This window comes from Pholcus phalangioides, unplaced genomic scaffold (genome assembly GCF_987345545.1).
Source record: "Pholcus phalangioides strain wild (caught in Gottingen) unplaced genomic scaffold, Ppha-v1.0 ptg000041l_1, whole genome shotgun sequence".
In the NCBI taxonomy this organism is placed as follows: domain Eukaryota; kingdom Metazoa; phylum Arthropoda; class Arachnida; order Araneae; family Pholcidae; genus Pholcus; species Pholcus phalangioides.
In genome coordinates, this window is record NW_028301627.1 from 7,615,264 (window position 1) to 7,630,580 (window position 15,317).

The 15,317-nt window shown below is 39.0% G+C and overlaps 1 protein-coding gene across 1 annotated transcript; it reads right to left on the bottom strand.

Annotated features, from left to right (window-relative positions):
• Positions 1–114: 114 nt before the first annotated feature.
• LOC149065210 (cell adhesion molecule DSCAM-like) lies at positions 115–8,649 on the bottom strand. Its single transcript, XM_089254457.1, has 5 exons — positions 8,566–8,649; positions 8,001–8,285; positions 6,220–6,339; positions 353–529; positions 115–209 (listed from the first exon to the last, which is right to left on the bottom strand). Exons 1-5 carry the CDS (start codon positions 8,630–8,632, stop codon positions 115–117), a joined length of 744 nt encoding a protein of 247 aa, XP_089110583.1. The 5' UTR covers positions 8,633–8,649.
• Between the last annotated feature and the right edge of the window lie 6,668 nt (positions 8,650–15,317).

Below are 15,317 nucleotides of genomic sequence, written 5' to 3' on the forward strand. Positions count from 1 at the left end.
CGAAGCGTCCATGCTCCAAGCGCCATCTATGATCACTTAGGGAACTAATAATACATTATGCAATCTGGGAACAAGAAATATCCGAACCGAATTTTCTGTTTGGAACAATACAATCTAATATTCATAGAGGACTTTGAGGAAAAACAAACTGAGCGCAAATTTTCTGAGAAAAATTACACAGAAAGATGGTGTTGTCTTGATCCAGGTGCCTGCCATTAAATAGAAATATCTGAAAAGTTATTATATGATTGATCACCTGAAGATACGTCGTACGCATCGATTAAATCTTCAGACTTGACCTGAAAGGAAAGTCTGTTTTAGTAAATGCTAAGGCGTATCCATGAAACCTTACCGTGTACAGCGATGCTGACGGATGTGCGGATGACGTTGCCAACATCATTTGAGGCTTCACAAACGTATACGCCTCCATCATCCGACTTGGCGTTCAATACGCTGAGTACGCTTCTTCCCGGTGACGTTTTCTGCGTACTGATCAGCTGCGGGTTAGCAACCGATTCCCGGGATTTACCTGGAAAATAATCTTGATGTACACGTCGTGATTGAAAACAAGAACGTCACTTTTGAGAAAGTAGAAATACTGTCAAACCCCGCTATAACGGACTTGAAAGATATGTGTATTTCAATATGTGTAGCTCTTTCATTCTGAACTTTAAACGTTATTCATGAGCTCTTTTAGAGCTTTGAAAAATATATTTTTCTGAGAACTTCACAAATATGGTATTTTTCTAAGACCTTCATCAGCTTTAGATTATTCATTAGCTTTTTTTCTTAGAACGTTTAATATTGTTCTAAGAATTTTGTATATTATTCATGAGCTCTTTCGTTTAGAACTTTTAATATTATTCTGAGAAACTTTAATATTATTCATGAGTTCTTTCAGAATAGTGAATATTACTCTGAGAACTTTGAATATTATTCATAATCTCTTTCATAATAGTGAATATTATTCATAATCTCTTTCATAATAGTGAATATTATTCATAATCTCTTTCATAATAGTGAATATTACTCTGAGAACTTTGAATATCATTCATAATCTCTTTCATAATAGTGAATATTATTCATAATCTCTTTCATAATAGTGAATATTACTCTGAGAACTTTGAATATCATTCATAATCTCTTTCATAATAGTGAATATTATTCATAATCTCTTTCATAATAGTGAATATTATTCATAATCTCTTTCATAATAGTGAATATTATTCATAATATCTTTCATAATAGTGAATATTTTTCTAAGAACTTTTAATATTATTCATGAGTTTTTCCGCTTAGAACTTTGAATATCATTCATGAGCCCTTTCGTTTAGAACTTTGAATGAGCTCTTTCAGAATAGTGAATGTTATTCTGAGACATTGTATTCATGAGTTTCTCCAGAACAGCGAATATTATTTTGAGAACTTTGGATGTTATTATGAGAATTAAGATTTATATGAATGTTATTCATGAGTTCCTTCTTTTAGAGCTTCGAGTATTATTCAGGATCGTTTTAGAACACTGAATATTATTCTGGGAACAATACCTGGCGTTCAATACGCCGAATATGCTTCTTCCTGTTGACGTTTTCCGTGTGCTGATCAGCTGCGGGTTAGTGACCGATCCCTATCATTTACCTTGAAAATGGTCTTGATGTACACGTCATGATAAAAACGAGAACGTCACTTCTAAGAAAGTAGAAATACGGTCAAACCCCGCTATAACGAACTTCGTGAGATTTAACATTCTACTGTTAATGCAGGGGTAATAATCACTATCCGATTGAAAGATACGTATCATCGCTCAAGAAATCGTAGAAAATATTATAATCACGTTAACAAAAAAAAATTATCCCAATGCATAATACTTCTGGGGATCTTTAATCAGGTGATGGCGGCGTACGTAACATGCACATGAAGAGAAGGAGCGTGACGTCATTTAACCTGTACTGTATACAAGTAGCTAGCTGAGATCGACTTTTTACTTGTCACTTACCTGTACGTGCGCGGGCGTTGCTAATACGTACGCGTTAGTACGTTAAACTAATAATGTTCCGTTGTTGTTAATTAAACCTAAGCTGTTATGTTACAACTGCGAGTGGACAGATTTCATCAGCTGAAAATGGAAAGCAGCGAGTCAGCTGTGGAGTATATAGCGAAAGTTGAAAACCTCGCTCGTCAAATCACGGATGCCGGTGAAGAGGTGAGTGATGTTACAATCACAACAAAAATTCTAAGTACTTTGCCGACAAAATACAGGAACTTTCGTCAAGCCTGGTTGTCTATGGATTCAAGTAAACAAGCCGTCGCCAATTTAACGGCACGTCTCATCGATGAAGAGCTTTCGATTTCGCGCAACGAACAGAGTGAAACTGCGTGTGTCTCAGTTTCTAAGCCGAAGAAGTACTATTCGTCGAAAAACAAGAACTTTCAGAGTCGTGAAAAATCCGAAAAGCGTCTCGACAAGTCGAAAGTGATCTGTTATTCTTGCCGAAGGAAAGGGCACTATGCCTCCGAATGTAAACAACGAAAGCACGACTTCAATCGTCGTTCGTCCGAAAATGGTGGTGCATCCAATTTTACCGATGTGAATCATGATTTGCTCAGTGCTGAAAATGTCTCCAATGCTCTTCAATCAGGTGAAAATGAGTGGATTCTTGACAGTGGCGCATCTGCTCACATGACGTGTATTAAAAAGTGTCTTAGTGATTATCAAGAGGCAGATGGTCAAATTAAGCTCGGCAACAACACTGAATTACCCGTTCTTGGTAAAGGTAAGGTATTGATTAAGAAATTCGTGAATGGTACATGGAATAATGGGGAGATCCATGAAGTATTATATGTCCCTGGTCTAAAAAGAAATTTACTGTCGGAAGGTGTACTGGCTGCCAGGAATATGAAGATAATTAAAAAAAATCACTATGTGAAAATTTATAATGACAATAGATTAATTGCTGAAGGTATTCGTACTGCAAATAATTTGTATAAAATGCTTTTCAAAGTCATATTTAGTGATGAGGTAAATATTACATGTAACAACGACTTGCAATTATGGCATGAAAGAACTGGTCACATAAATATGAAGGCTCTTAAAGAGCTATGTGAAAGAAATATTTTGAAAGAAAATATTAATTTTTCTGATGCCGAAAAATTCTTTTGTGAGGCTTGTCAGTATGGAAAGCAACATAAGCTATCTTTCACAAGAAGGGAACATAAATCGACTATCCCAGGTGAACTAATTCATTGTGATCTTTGTGGACCGATGTCTGTTCAATCGGTGGGAGGATCGAATTATTTCATTCTTTTTAAGGATGATTTCACAGGCTATCGTTCAGTTGCTTTCATAAAACACAAAAGTGATGCGTTTGAACAGTTCAGAAAATTTGTTCATCTCTGTGAAAACAAATTTCAACATGTTGTCAAAGCAGTCAGAACTGACAATGGAACTGAATTTATGAATAACGAGTTCAACAATTTCCTTGCTCGTAAAGGCATCTTGATGGAAACAACGGCACCATACACACCTGAACAAAACGGTCGTGCAGAAAGAGACATGAGAACTATTGTTGAAAGTGCCAGATCAATGCTGTACGCAAAACAGCTACCTAAATACTTGTGGGCAGAAGCAGTGAATACTGCAGTATATATTCTGAACAGAACACCAACAAGTCAAGCTCCAAATTCTACCCCATATGAACTTTGGACTGGAAAGAAAAATTGCCTGAATCATCTCAAAATTTTTGGAAGCGAAGCGTTTATGCACGTTCCGGACTCTCAAAGAATAAAACTGGAACCCAAAGGTAAGAAGATGATTTTCGTGGGATATGATAGAGACTCGAACAACTATCGATTATTCGATCCGAATAAAAGAACTGTGACAGTGTCGAGAAATGTCAAGTTCAATGAAGTCCATGATGTGAACATGCTTCCCTCAACATCCAAGATACATGTCATTCCGGATGAAAACAATGATATAAGCCCGAACTGTGATGAAGATATGCAAGATGATATGTCTGATCGCGAATCTAAGAATCCTGATCCTGGAAGAAAAACCCAAAGGTACAATCTTCGAGATCGATCTGCAATAAAGTCTCCTTCTTACTTCGAAGCGAATATGACGGAAATCCAAACACCTGTTTCATATGAAGAGGCGATGTGTTCTCCTCAGTCACAGGAATGGAAGAAAGCGATTAAAGAAGAAATCGATGCTCTTGAGAAGAATGAAGTTTTTGACTTTGTCAATCTACCAGATGGCAAAAGGACTGTAGGTTCAAAATGGGTATTCAAAATTAAATATTTCCCAGATGGAAAAATTAAGAAGTTTAAAGCAAGGCTGTGTGCAAAAGGCTTTTCGCAGATTGAAGGAATTGATTACTCAGAAACCTATTCACCAACTTCAAGATACGACACGATAAGGGTTCTATTTGCTATTGCTGTCCAACGCAATCTCAAGATAATGCAATTTGACATAAAGACCGCTTTTCTCCATGGTGAAATAGAGGAAGAAATATATCTTGAGTCACCTCCGGGATTAACAAGCGATGATAACAAGGTGTGCAAACTAAAGAAATCTTTGTACGGTCTGAAACAAGCTTCAAGATGTTGGAACAAGAAATTCTCAGACTTTCTAAAAAGTTATGGTTTCGTACAATCAGTTGCAGATTCTTCAGTTTATTTTGGGACATTCAAATTAAAGACTGTGTTACTAGCCCTTTACGTAGATGACGGTTTATTATTTTGTGAAAATGAAGACATCCTCATCGAAATCGTCAATAATCTGAAGAACACTTTTGAAGCTGTGGTGTGTGAAAAGGGACTTTTCGTTGGTATAGAGTTCATTGAGAAGAAAAATTCCATCTTCATCCATTCGAAAAGTTATATTCATAGAATGCTGAAACGATTCTCTCTTGAGAATGCAAATCCTGTCAGTGTTCCTGCGGATCCCAATGCTATAATATCTGCAGACTCAACACCACTTGAAAAAGGTTCAGTACCTTACCGTGAAGCAGTCCGAACATTAATGTTTCTAGCTATCACTACTCGTCCCGACATAATGTATACCGTTAATATCGTGAGCAGGTACCAAGAAAATCCTGGATTGTGTCATTGGAATGCCGTCAAAAGAATCTTTAGATACCTGAAAGGTACATCATCGTACGGAATCGAGTATACACAACAGAGCTCTGATGAATCAACCTTGGTTGGTTATTCTGACGCTGACTTTGCGAATGATGTGGACACTCGAAAATCGACATCAGGATATGTGTTCAAGATTAGCGATGGAGCTGTGACATGGGCTACCCAAAAACAGTCAGTTGTGTCTACATCAACCACAGAAGCGGAATACATCTCTGCTTCGACAGCTGTGAAAGAAACTCTGTGGTTAACTCAACTTCTCAAGGATTTTGGTGAAATTATTAATGCCGATGGAGTACCCTTGTGCATTGATAACCAAAGTGCCATAAAACTCATCAAAAACCCGGTATTCCATAAGCGAACCAAACACATAGATGTTAGGTACCATTTCATAAGAGAAAAATATGAGGATAAATCCATCTGTGTGAAATATGTTAAATCAGTTGATCAAATAGCCGATATTTTCACCAAACGCCTTCCAAAAGAGAGGTTTGAAAAATTGCGAAATATGCTCAATGTGAAAATTTCATGATTATATATATATATTTTTTTTGACAATGTTTGTTTTATATATATATATTACCTGTAAACCATAGAATTGGTGGGAGTGTTAAAGTTTTATATTCTGCTGGTTTACAGAATGGCAACTCTTCTGTTTTGTTTATCTTGTACAATTTACTTTTGATATGAGTGGCAACTATCAGTCTTGTTTACGCAGCCATACTGTACGGTTGTATCTGTCTATCTCTCTATACAATTAAACTTATATAACGGGATTCCCTGCGCCCAGTCAATGTGTTTGACTATGAATTAGTTTCATAATTTTCACAGTCTCATCTTTGGAGTCAGATGTATCGAGTGTGTGTCTTCAATAGTCACTGGTAATGTTTTTTTATATAATTGTGTTACTCCATCGTTGTACGGTACAAAAGGTGGCGATTAGTCATCTAAAAGGGTTCTTGGATTTCAAGGAATAAGTGAGCCATCCGTGAGGGGAGCAAGTGAAGCCATTATTATTTTCGTTATTATATTTTCAATACTGTTATGTAAAGAGGTCAGTCGATTTTATAATACTGATCTTACCAGTGATGTACTTCCAGGTCACTTCGGGTGCAGGTAATCCTTCGGCTTTGCATTCAGCACTTATGTTCCCACCGGCGAGGATATCGACATCTTTCGGAATGATTGTCCATTTGGGTGGTGCTTAAAAGTAATTAATTCGTGGATAATAATTAATAGTTCACATAACGCATGCATCGAAGTGAATTCGATTTTACGTTTTTTGTAGAAAAACCATTTTATGTGTTTCTGTGTGTCTTATTGTCATTTGGTTTTTTTAACAATAATAAGCAAAAATATATAAATATTGTACGGCAAAATTCATCACAGTATGCACGAGAAACGAATAATCTAATCGTATTTTAAAATTTTTGAAATGTTCATGAGCTCTTTTAGAACATTTGATATTGTTTTGAGAACTTAAAATACAATTCGGAGAAATTTAAATATCGTTCTGGAAACTTTGAATACCATTTATAAGCTTTTTTTTTGGTTTTTTTCTTCAGAACATTGAGCACTAATCATGAGCTTTTATGCAACTTTGACTATTGTTCGTAAGTTGTTTTTAGAATATTAAATAGTATTCTGAGAACTTTTTGAGTAGTATTTACGAATTTGTTTAGAACACTTATAGGCCTAATACTAAGAACTTCGAATAATATGACATGAATGTCGCTCTCCACTTGTTAATACAAGATATACATGTCATATATATAGCCATCTGGTGGCTCGTCGTCCATGAGCTATTAGCTGATCGGTTTCACCGTCCATTGCACGGTTCCGTTCAGCATATATACGCTCTAGCGAAGGAAAATCTCTATCTCCTCTGTAGCTTAGTGGTCAGAGCACTCGTCCGGCAATCGAGGGACCCGGGTTCGACTCCCGGTAGAGGCAGAGATGAGTTTTTTCCTTCCTTAAAAAATTAATGTCTAAAATAATAAATATCTTCACAACATCCAGTCTTCTGTATATCTTGTACTTCGAATAATACTAAGAACTTTGAATGTTATTCTGAAAACTTTGAATGTTATTCATTAGCTCTTTCCTTTAGAACTTTGAGCATTGCACACGAACTCTTTCAAAACACTGAATACTATTCTGACAGCTTTGAATATTATTTTTGAGAAATTTGAATGTTATTCTGAGAAATTTGAATGTTATTCTGAGAAATTTGAATGTTATTCTGAGAAATTTGAATGTTATTCTGAGAAATTTGAATGTTATTCTGAGAAATTTGAATGTTATTCTGAGAAATTTGAATATTATTCATTAGCTCTTTCCTTTAGAACTTTGAGCATTGCACATGAACTCTTTCAAAACACTGAATAATATTCTGACAGCTTTGAATATTATTTTTGGGTTTTTGAATATTATTCATGAGCTCTTTCAGAACACATTGGATATTATTCATGAGCTCTTTCAGAACACCTTGGATATTATTCATGAGCTCTTTCAGAACACCTTGGATATTATTCATGAGCTCTTTCAGAACACATTGGATATTATTCATGAGCTCTTTCAGAACACATTGGATATTATTCATGAGCTCTTTCAGAACACATTGGATATTATTCCGAGAACTTTTTGAATATTGTTCTGAGAAATTTGAATATTATTTTGAGAGGAAAGGATTTAATTCTGAAAAGAGTTTACAATTCAAAAGAAAGGGATACAGATTCTTATAGACTATAAATAATATATTTATCAAATAAGATTTAATCGATTTGCCAATTTGTATTAAAGACAACGTTGATAACAGTGTATATTATCATTTTGGATTGGATAACATGAGTTTTTTCACTCACCTTGTATAAACAGAGGTGCCGTGAAATGCGTGGTTTTGGGTCCGGTGGAAGTCAGCAGGCAGGTATAGTTACCAATATCGGAAGCTACTAGGTTCTCAATGAGTAGAACGGAGTAGTCTTTGTAATTCTGTACAGAATACTTGGAAGAAACGGCGAGGGGTTGTCCATCTTTCTGCCATTCGAATTTCAGTGGAGGATTCCCTGCTATCGCCGTACACATAGCTCTGACTTTCTGACCGACAATGACTTGTTTCGGAAAATTAAATGGCTGAATCACTGGCGATTCTAAACAGAAAAAGTCTTAATTTACTTTCTAAAATTCATGTCTGAAACCTCACGGTATCACGTAAAATTTGTCAATTCACAAATAATTAAGCACATTATATTCTCCAATACTTCCGAAATTACTTTATCTAATGCCAAAAGAAAATGGCAGCGCAATGTTTAAATAATAATTAATAATTGTCATAATATCAATGAATTTGAAATTTTCAAGATCATGTTGTCTCACGCTGCCGTTCGAAATCATCATTTAATGGTATTCTGAAATTGGGAATTTACTCACCTTCTTTCCAGGCTTCAATGGACGACATTGTACACAGAACGAAGAACACACAAGAAAAGTAGTACATGATGGATCTCCAGAAACTTTTCATGTTGAAATCATACGTATTTTATCACGAGTTATAAGACACCGAAATGTTATAGGGTACTTCGTTAATCAGTTTGGGTATAGCATCCGTATAGGTGTATCAACGACAGTATTGTATCGAAAAAATGTGTCGAAATAATTTTTTTTTTTTCTGGAATGAATTTCGAAGTCATCATATGCAAGCGCCATCTATGAGCGTTCATCGAACTAATAATATATATTTTTACTGAGATAAGAAAAATCCGAATCGAAGTTTTCGGTGTTTTGGACACGACTCCAGAAATTGAAACTTTTGATCGGTATTTTGTGAGAAACATTTAGAAGTTTCTTTGATGAAATATACGTGCAAAAATGACGCCATCTATACGCGAGGGCTGGACAAATCTATTTGCGCGATTTTCTCGGTGCCGATGCAAGATCAAACATTTTACGAACCATACTTCAAGAAGTTATTTCACAGGATAACGATCTACACTCTCCGTTATAATGTAAAATAAAGCATATTTACATTTAGCTTTCAGTAAGGGTTAAGGGTAAACTTGTTTCTTTTTCGCTGGGAGAATTCACTAGTGGCAGTTTGACATGAGTGAATGAACGAGTGGGTGATTGATCGAGCGTTGAAGTGAATGAGTGAGTGAAGAATGAGCGAGTGAATGAATGATCGAGTGAGCAAGTGAACGAGTGAATGAGCAATTGTCTCTTAGTCACTCTTTTACACTCAATCATTTTGAGTGCTCATTTACACTGGATCGCTCGATTCATCATTCCCTCATTAAATCGCACATTCTATCATAAACTCACTAAGTCACTCATTTTATCACCAACTCACTAGGTCACTCATTCTATGATCAGCTGACTAGGCTGCTCATTCTGTTACACACTAAATCACCTGGACGTTCACTCGCTAACTAGGTGGTTCACTCTGCTACTCATTAACTAGATCGCACTCTCTATTGCTACCTGATTGGTCACTCATTATATCACAAACTTACCAGGTCACTCACTGTGTCACGCACTCACTCACCAACACTAACCGCTCTGCCACTCACTCACTAACTACTGTATCGTTTATCGACTCGCTCACTTGGTCATTCCTCGCTCACTGACTAACTGTTGTCAGTGAATTTTCCGTAAACCCTTTTCACCTTAACAACTTAATTAACCTATAAATGGCGCTACGAGTTATTTAATTATGTTAAGCAGTTGCGATGTGTTATACTGGGTGTCCTATAAGTGTTGATGCGGCCTCAATCTAATCACCCGTCCATCCTACAGGTATGATTACAATTTAGAAAATACTCAGAAGTCGTTCAAAAATTAATCGGTACCAGTTTTGAGAGTGAAAACAGTGTGTCGCAAAACAAAAAAAATCTAAATTTCCATACGGTCCCCCGCCCTCTAACTTCCAAATAGAAAATTGTTGCCCTGTATCTCCTGAGGCCAACAGAAAAAATTCCAAGTTTCTAAGTGCAATATTCGCTAGGATATTTGAATTCAAAAATCGGAGAAAAGTTTTGAAAGAACAGCAAAAACTAATGCACGGCGCTCCTTTCGCTCATTTACGCTGTCCTTTTCCAAAGTCCAGTGGAAAGAACGTTACTGGAGTAGAGAAAAAACAATCTTCTTCTCGGGCCATGGACCGTTTCCCACCCACTTCAAGCGTTTCAAAATTTCCGACAACGAGCAATGTACACTGCTCAAAACAATTAGGGGAGCAAGCAAAAAAGTGAAGAAAACCGTGCGAGACAGCCACGTATTGGCATACAATGGATAGTACACGCGTATCAATGCGCAATACAGAAAAAAGACGTAAAAAAATTTGGAATTAAGCTTTAATTCTTTGAAAATATGGAAAAAACATGAAAAGATGATTTAGGGCAACAATTTGGTTACATGTAAACGATAAAAAAAAGTACTGTTTAGACATGATGCATGAGTTTTAATAGGGCGTGTGGTCTCCTCGAACAGCTAAGACTGCTGCACATCTGTTTGCCATGGATGCAATGAGGTTATCGATCAGACTTTGGGGAATACTGTTCCACTCCTCAAGAAGTGCAATCTGCAAGTCTCGGACAGTAACAGGCGGCCTTGGTCGCGCAGTAATGCGTCGTGACATGCTCGATTGGATTCAGGTCAGGAGAGCACGCTGGCCATTCCATACGCTGTATTGTTTCAGATTCAAGCATGTTCTCCACCAGACGAGCTCTATGCGGTCGGGCATTATCATCCTGGAAAACAAAGGAATCTCCAATGGCTCCAGCGTAAGGGATGACATGAGGTCGTAGTATCTCGTCTGCATACCTTCGGGCCGTCAAAGTGCCATTCCGAATGATATGCAGGTCCGTACGTCCGCCTATGCTGATTCCACCCCATACCATCCAACCAGCTCGTCTTTATTATGACCTTTCACGAACGAATGCGGGGTTATTTCGAGTGCCCCTGTCCCTCCATACCAGAACACGTCGGGTGTCACACTCCAGAGTGAATCGGGACTCGTCTGTAAACAGCACTTGGCTTCAATCATGTTGCTCCCAATCTCGATGTTCAGCAGCCCATCTTCTTCGGGCCGCACGGTGGCGTGGGGTCAACGGAATGCAGACCATTGGCCTACGTGCATAGAGCCCTCCCTCATGAAGCCGATTACGTACTGTTTGGCTGGACACCCTTCGTCCTGTTGCCAAGAGCAACCGTCTTTGCAGCTGCGTAGCATTCTCTGTTCTGTTTCGACGGGCTGTTAACCGTACATACCGGTCATCAGTTGCTGTAGTGGCGCGTGGCCGACCTTGCCCTGGTCGACGTCTAACATTTCCTGTTTCTTGGAATCGATTCCACAGCCTTGCAACAACACTTCTGGCGACTAGCGTCTGCGACACTACGTTGTGTTTGCCCGGATTCCAGTCTGCCTATAACACGCCATGCCATGGATTCCGGTAAATCACGTTATCACGTTGTTGAGACATCCTCAAGTCACCCTGTCTCAAAAAAAAATACTGCGCAATCGAATTTCACAGTTACGGCAGTAAAACAGACGTTTCTGCAACATCCCGATTTGTGCCCTTATCTCCTTTTTCTGGTTTTTGACGTCATGAACTTTGATTTGCATATGAAGTTTTCTTCTTCCGTTTCCTGCTAGGCTTTAAATTATGGATGATTCATTTTATGTTACTTATCGGTATTCATCTTTGCGTAATTTTGTTAAAACCATGTGCTCCCCTAATGGTTTTGAGCAGTGTATATGCGGAGGAGTGGGAAGTCCAATTCACTTTGCCACGGAATGTGTCCACACCAGGACCGTCATTTCAACTTTTTCCGGGGGGGAGGGGGCAAAGAGTATGTACTAAAGGTACGCATATATATTTATATATATATATATACATTATATAGCATTTGTAGTGTATTTTCAAAAGCCAGGACCCTGCCCCAACCCCTAAATGACGGGCCTGGTCCACACCAGTCGTTTCCACTTAGTTAAGCCACGGCCGCAATTGGGGAATGAGTGGTTTAAAAAAATGGCCAAGGATGATAAATCACTCAGGAAATTCAAGGAACTGGTCGGCTTTTTGGAAGAGAACATGGAGTGGCTCCATAATAAGCGGACGGGAGCGGCAGATCGAGAGACGAGCCCTGCACCCAGGAGAAGGAGTCAGAGAATCAGAAGACGTCAGGAGACTGGACGACAGGGAGAAGAAGAATGGACTGAAGAGGAAAACGACGATCAAGGGGCAGACGATCCAGGCTCCGACTTCCAATGTGGACGAGGCGAAGAAGGAGGACGAATAAGTCCCGAATTAGTCTTTAATTAAATAAGGGCGAAAGCTGTTCCTTGTAGGCAACGGTCGCGAGGCAGCTCCCTTGAAACCATGCCGGATGAGCGGCTGGACTTTGAGGGCTGGGCGCCGGCTGGCTAGGTGTCAGGCAGTTGAATGCATTCCGTGTGTTGTACCCTTAGTATACAGTCACTTTCGTGGCCCGGGGGATCTGGGGGAGACACACACTCATACTTCCGGCACAACTCAATCGGTAGTAAATTGCCTATGGCGATAAACCGGAGTTGTGATCGGTTCGAATGAATGAATGTCCTTTCCCAACTTTCCTCCGATTTTTGAATTCGAATATCTCAGTGAATATTGCACTTGGAAATCTGGAATTTTTTCTGTTGGCCTCAGGAGAAAAGGGCAACGACTTTCTTATTGGAAGAAGGACAGGACAAGGACACCGTATAAAAATTCAGATTTTTTTTTTTTTTATTGTGTGACACACTGTATTTTCTCAAACTGGTACAGTGTAATTTTTGAACGCCTTTTGAGCATTTTTCAAATTGAAACTACCTCTAGGACGGATGGATGATGAGATAGAGACAGCATAAGCAGTTACAGGACACCCCGTGTAGTCAACGCATTTTGATCTATTTTATTTTTGCGACCCTTGATATGTTTCGACCCGGTGCTCCCTCGCACCTATCCAAGTGCGATCCTTGAACGTAAAAATCGGCCATACGATTACATCAGCGTGATAGACAGTAACTCACCGACTTCTTTTCAGATAACCAACAACGCGGAAAATTGTAATTGACTTATCTTTGGATTTTCAGTTGCACTTATTCCTACGAGGATCGATAGTCCGAAAATTGATGTGTTTGGTCCGAAATCTGAAAACAATCTCTGACAAAAGAGTCACCAAGACGAGGATAAGATTGGGATAAACTGCTGATTTCCATCATATCAACATTCACAGTGGTGATAAGTCACATTCAAATGATGGTTTATATTAAAAACTTGTGTGCTTATCATGATTTTTTTTTTGGGTGTGAAGAAGATTATGCAAATAACTATAATATGAAGCTATTTTGTGCGTTTTTTTTTAAATATGAGAAATGGTTTTAACAATTAAGTAAGTAAATCCTGTATGATAATAATCCTATGTAATACACTCATGTCCATAAATTATAAGGAATGATAAGGGGTATATAAGGAATGATGGCAAAAAAGTGAAATTGTTCACAAGAGTTCTGTAAGGCGCTCAGTGCCATAAGCGAATAGTTATGACACAGAGGACGCATGTGGATGATTTTTTACGTGGTAGAATTATCGGCCGCCTGGAATGTGGGCGTACTCAGATGGAAGCATCCGAGGAACTTGGAATTGCCCTAAGTGTCATCTCTAGGCTTTGGCAACGATTCCAAGATAACGGAAATGTCAGTAGACGTTACAGTACAGGTCGCCCCCGAGTTACAACGCCGAATGAAGACCGGTATTTGACAGTAACTACCAAAAGAAGCAGACGGAGCACAGCATCCGACCTGTCCCGTCAGCTATCTGCAGCCACGGGTACCACAATTTCAAGGCAAACCGTGTACAGACGTTTGGGAGATATTGGTCTATATGTTCGCAGGCCTACATGAGTGTATTTAGGAGTATTTTTCGGGCATGCATTGTTTAAAGTCAGATGCCCGACCAAAGAGAACTGGAAGGAGGCACGTAAACTTTTGGAAATTTGTCTAGTCCTGCTGCATAGGCACCCGAGTGGAGTGGTGGTAAGATGTTCGTGTACCACCGTGAAGATTGCTGTCATGGTCCCAGGTACAAACCTGAGGGAAGTCGGGCTACAGCATCGAGTTGAAAATGTGTTGCGCGACACTTAATTAAGTGAACTGTAAAGATGCCGTACATCACACTCAAGTGATTTGCAAATATGCCGTGGATCAGTTAAGTGTCCGGGGAAGGGCCGAGGAATACTTTAGTGCAAAGATTTTTACATCTGTTATGCGAAGATATATATTTTGGAAAGATACAAAATTCAACTGCCCCCTGCGGGGAAACGAAACCACGTCCTTTCACTTCCGGGTAAACACCCTAGGTCTAGACTACAGAGGCAACGAATATCTCAATCTTTCCTTGGAGCTCGCGTGCACTGGACGGTCGGACCTAACCCAGGCCAAAGCTCACAATTGCTGACACTGCCACTAGATGGCGACTTGTCCGAGCAGGACGTCAGTCTCCGCTATCCATACAAAGGTTAATGCGACCGTCCATGTACGGTCCCGTTCAGTGCACACGAGCTTCAAGGAAAGATTGAGATATTCGTTGTGATTCTGTAGTCTAGTGCGTTCACCCGAAAAAGTGAAAGGACGTGGGTTCGATTCTCCGCAGGGGCAGTTGAATTTTCTATCTTTCCAAAATATATCTTCGCATCAACCAGCTGTAAAAAAAACCTTCGTAAACCCTGCGTATTTAACATTTTGGATAGTGCGGGCCACTTCATTGATTTGAACTCGTATCGCTGACCACTTAAGTGTTTTAAAACAGCACCCAGGTTACTTGAATGATCTGAAAATGTGCTGTGCCGCTAGAGTATTCTGGAAATGATACGCGAGTCACTCGTGTGATCTTAAAGTGTGCCCCAGCTCTCCTGAAAATTTGTCCAGAGTCAATCAATTGATATGAAATTGTACCACAGGTCACATTAGTCATCTGCAAATTTATAACGAGCAATTATAACGATACGGAAACGCACCAATAGCCACTCCCGTGATCTGAAAATGTGTGTGTGTCGCGAGAAACCTAAATAATCTGGAAATCTGACAAGAGCCACTTAAAGTGATTTATGAAAATGCAGGGGACCTCTTAAGTGAAATGCAAATACATGATGCAAGCTACTCAAAAGAT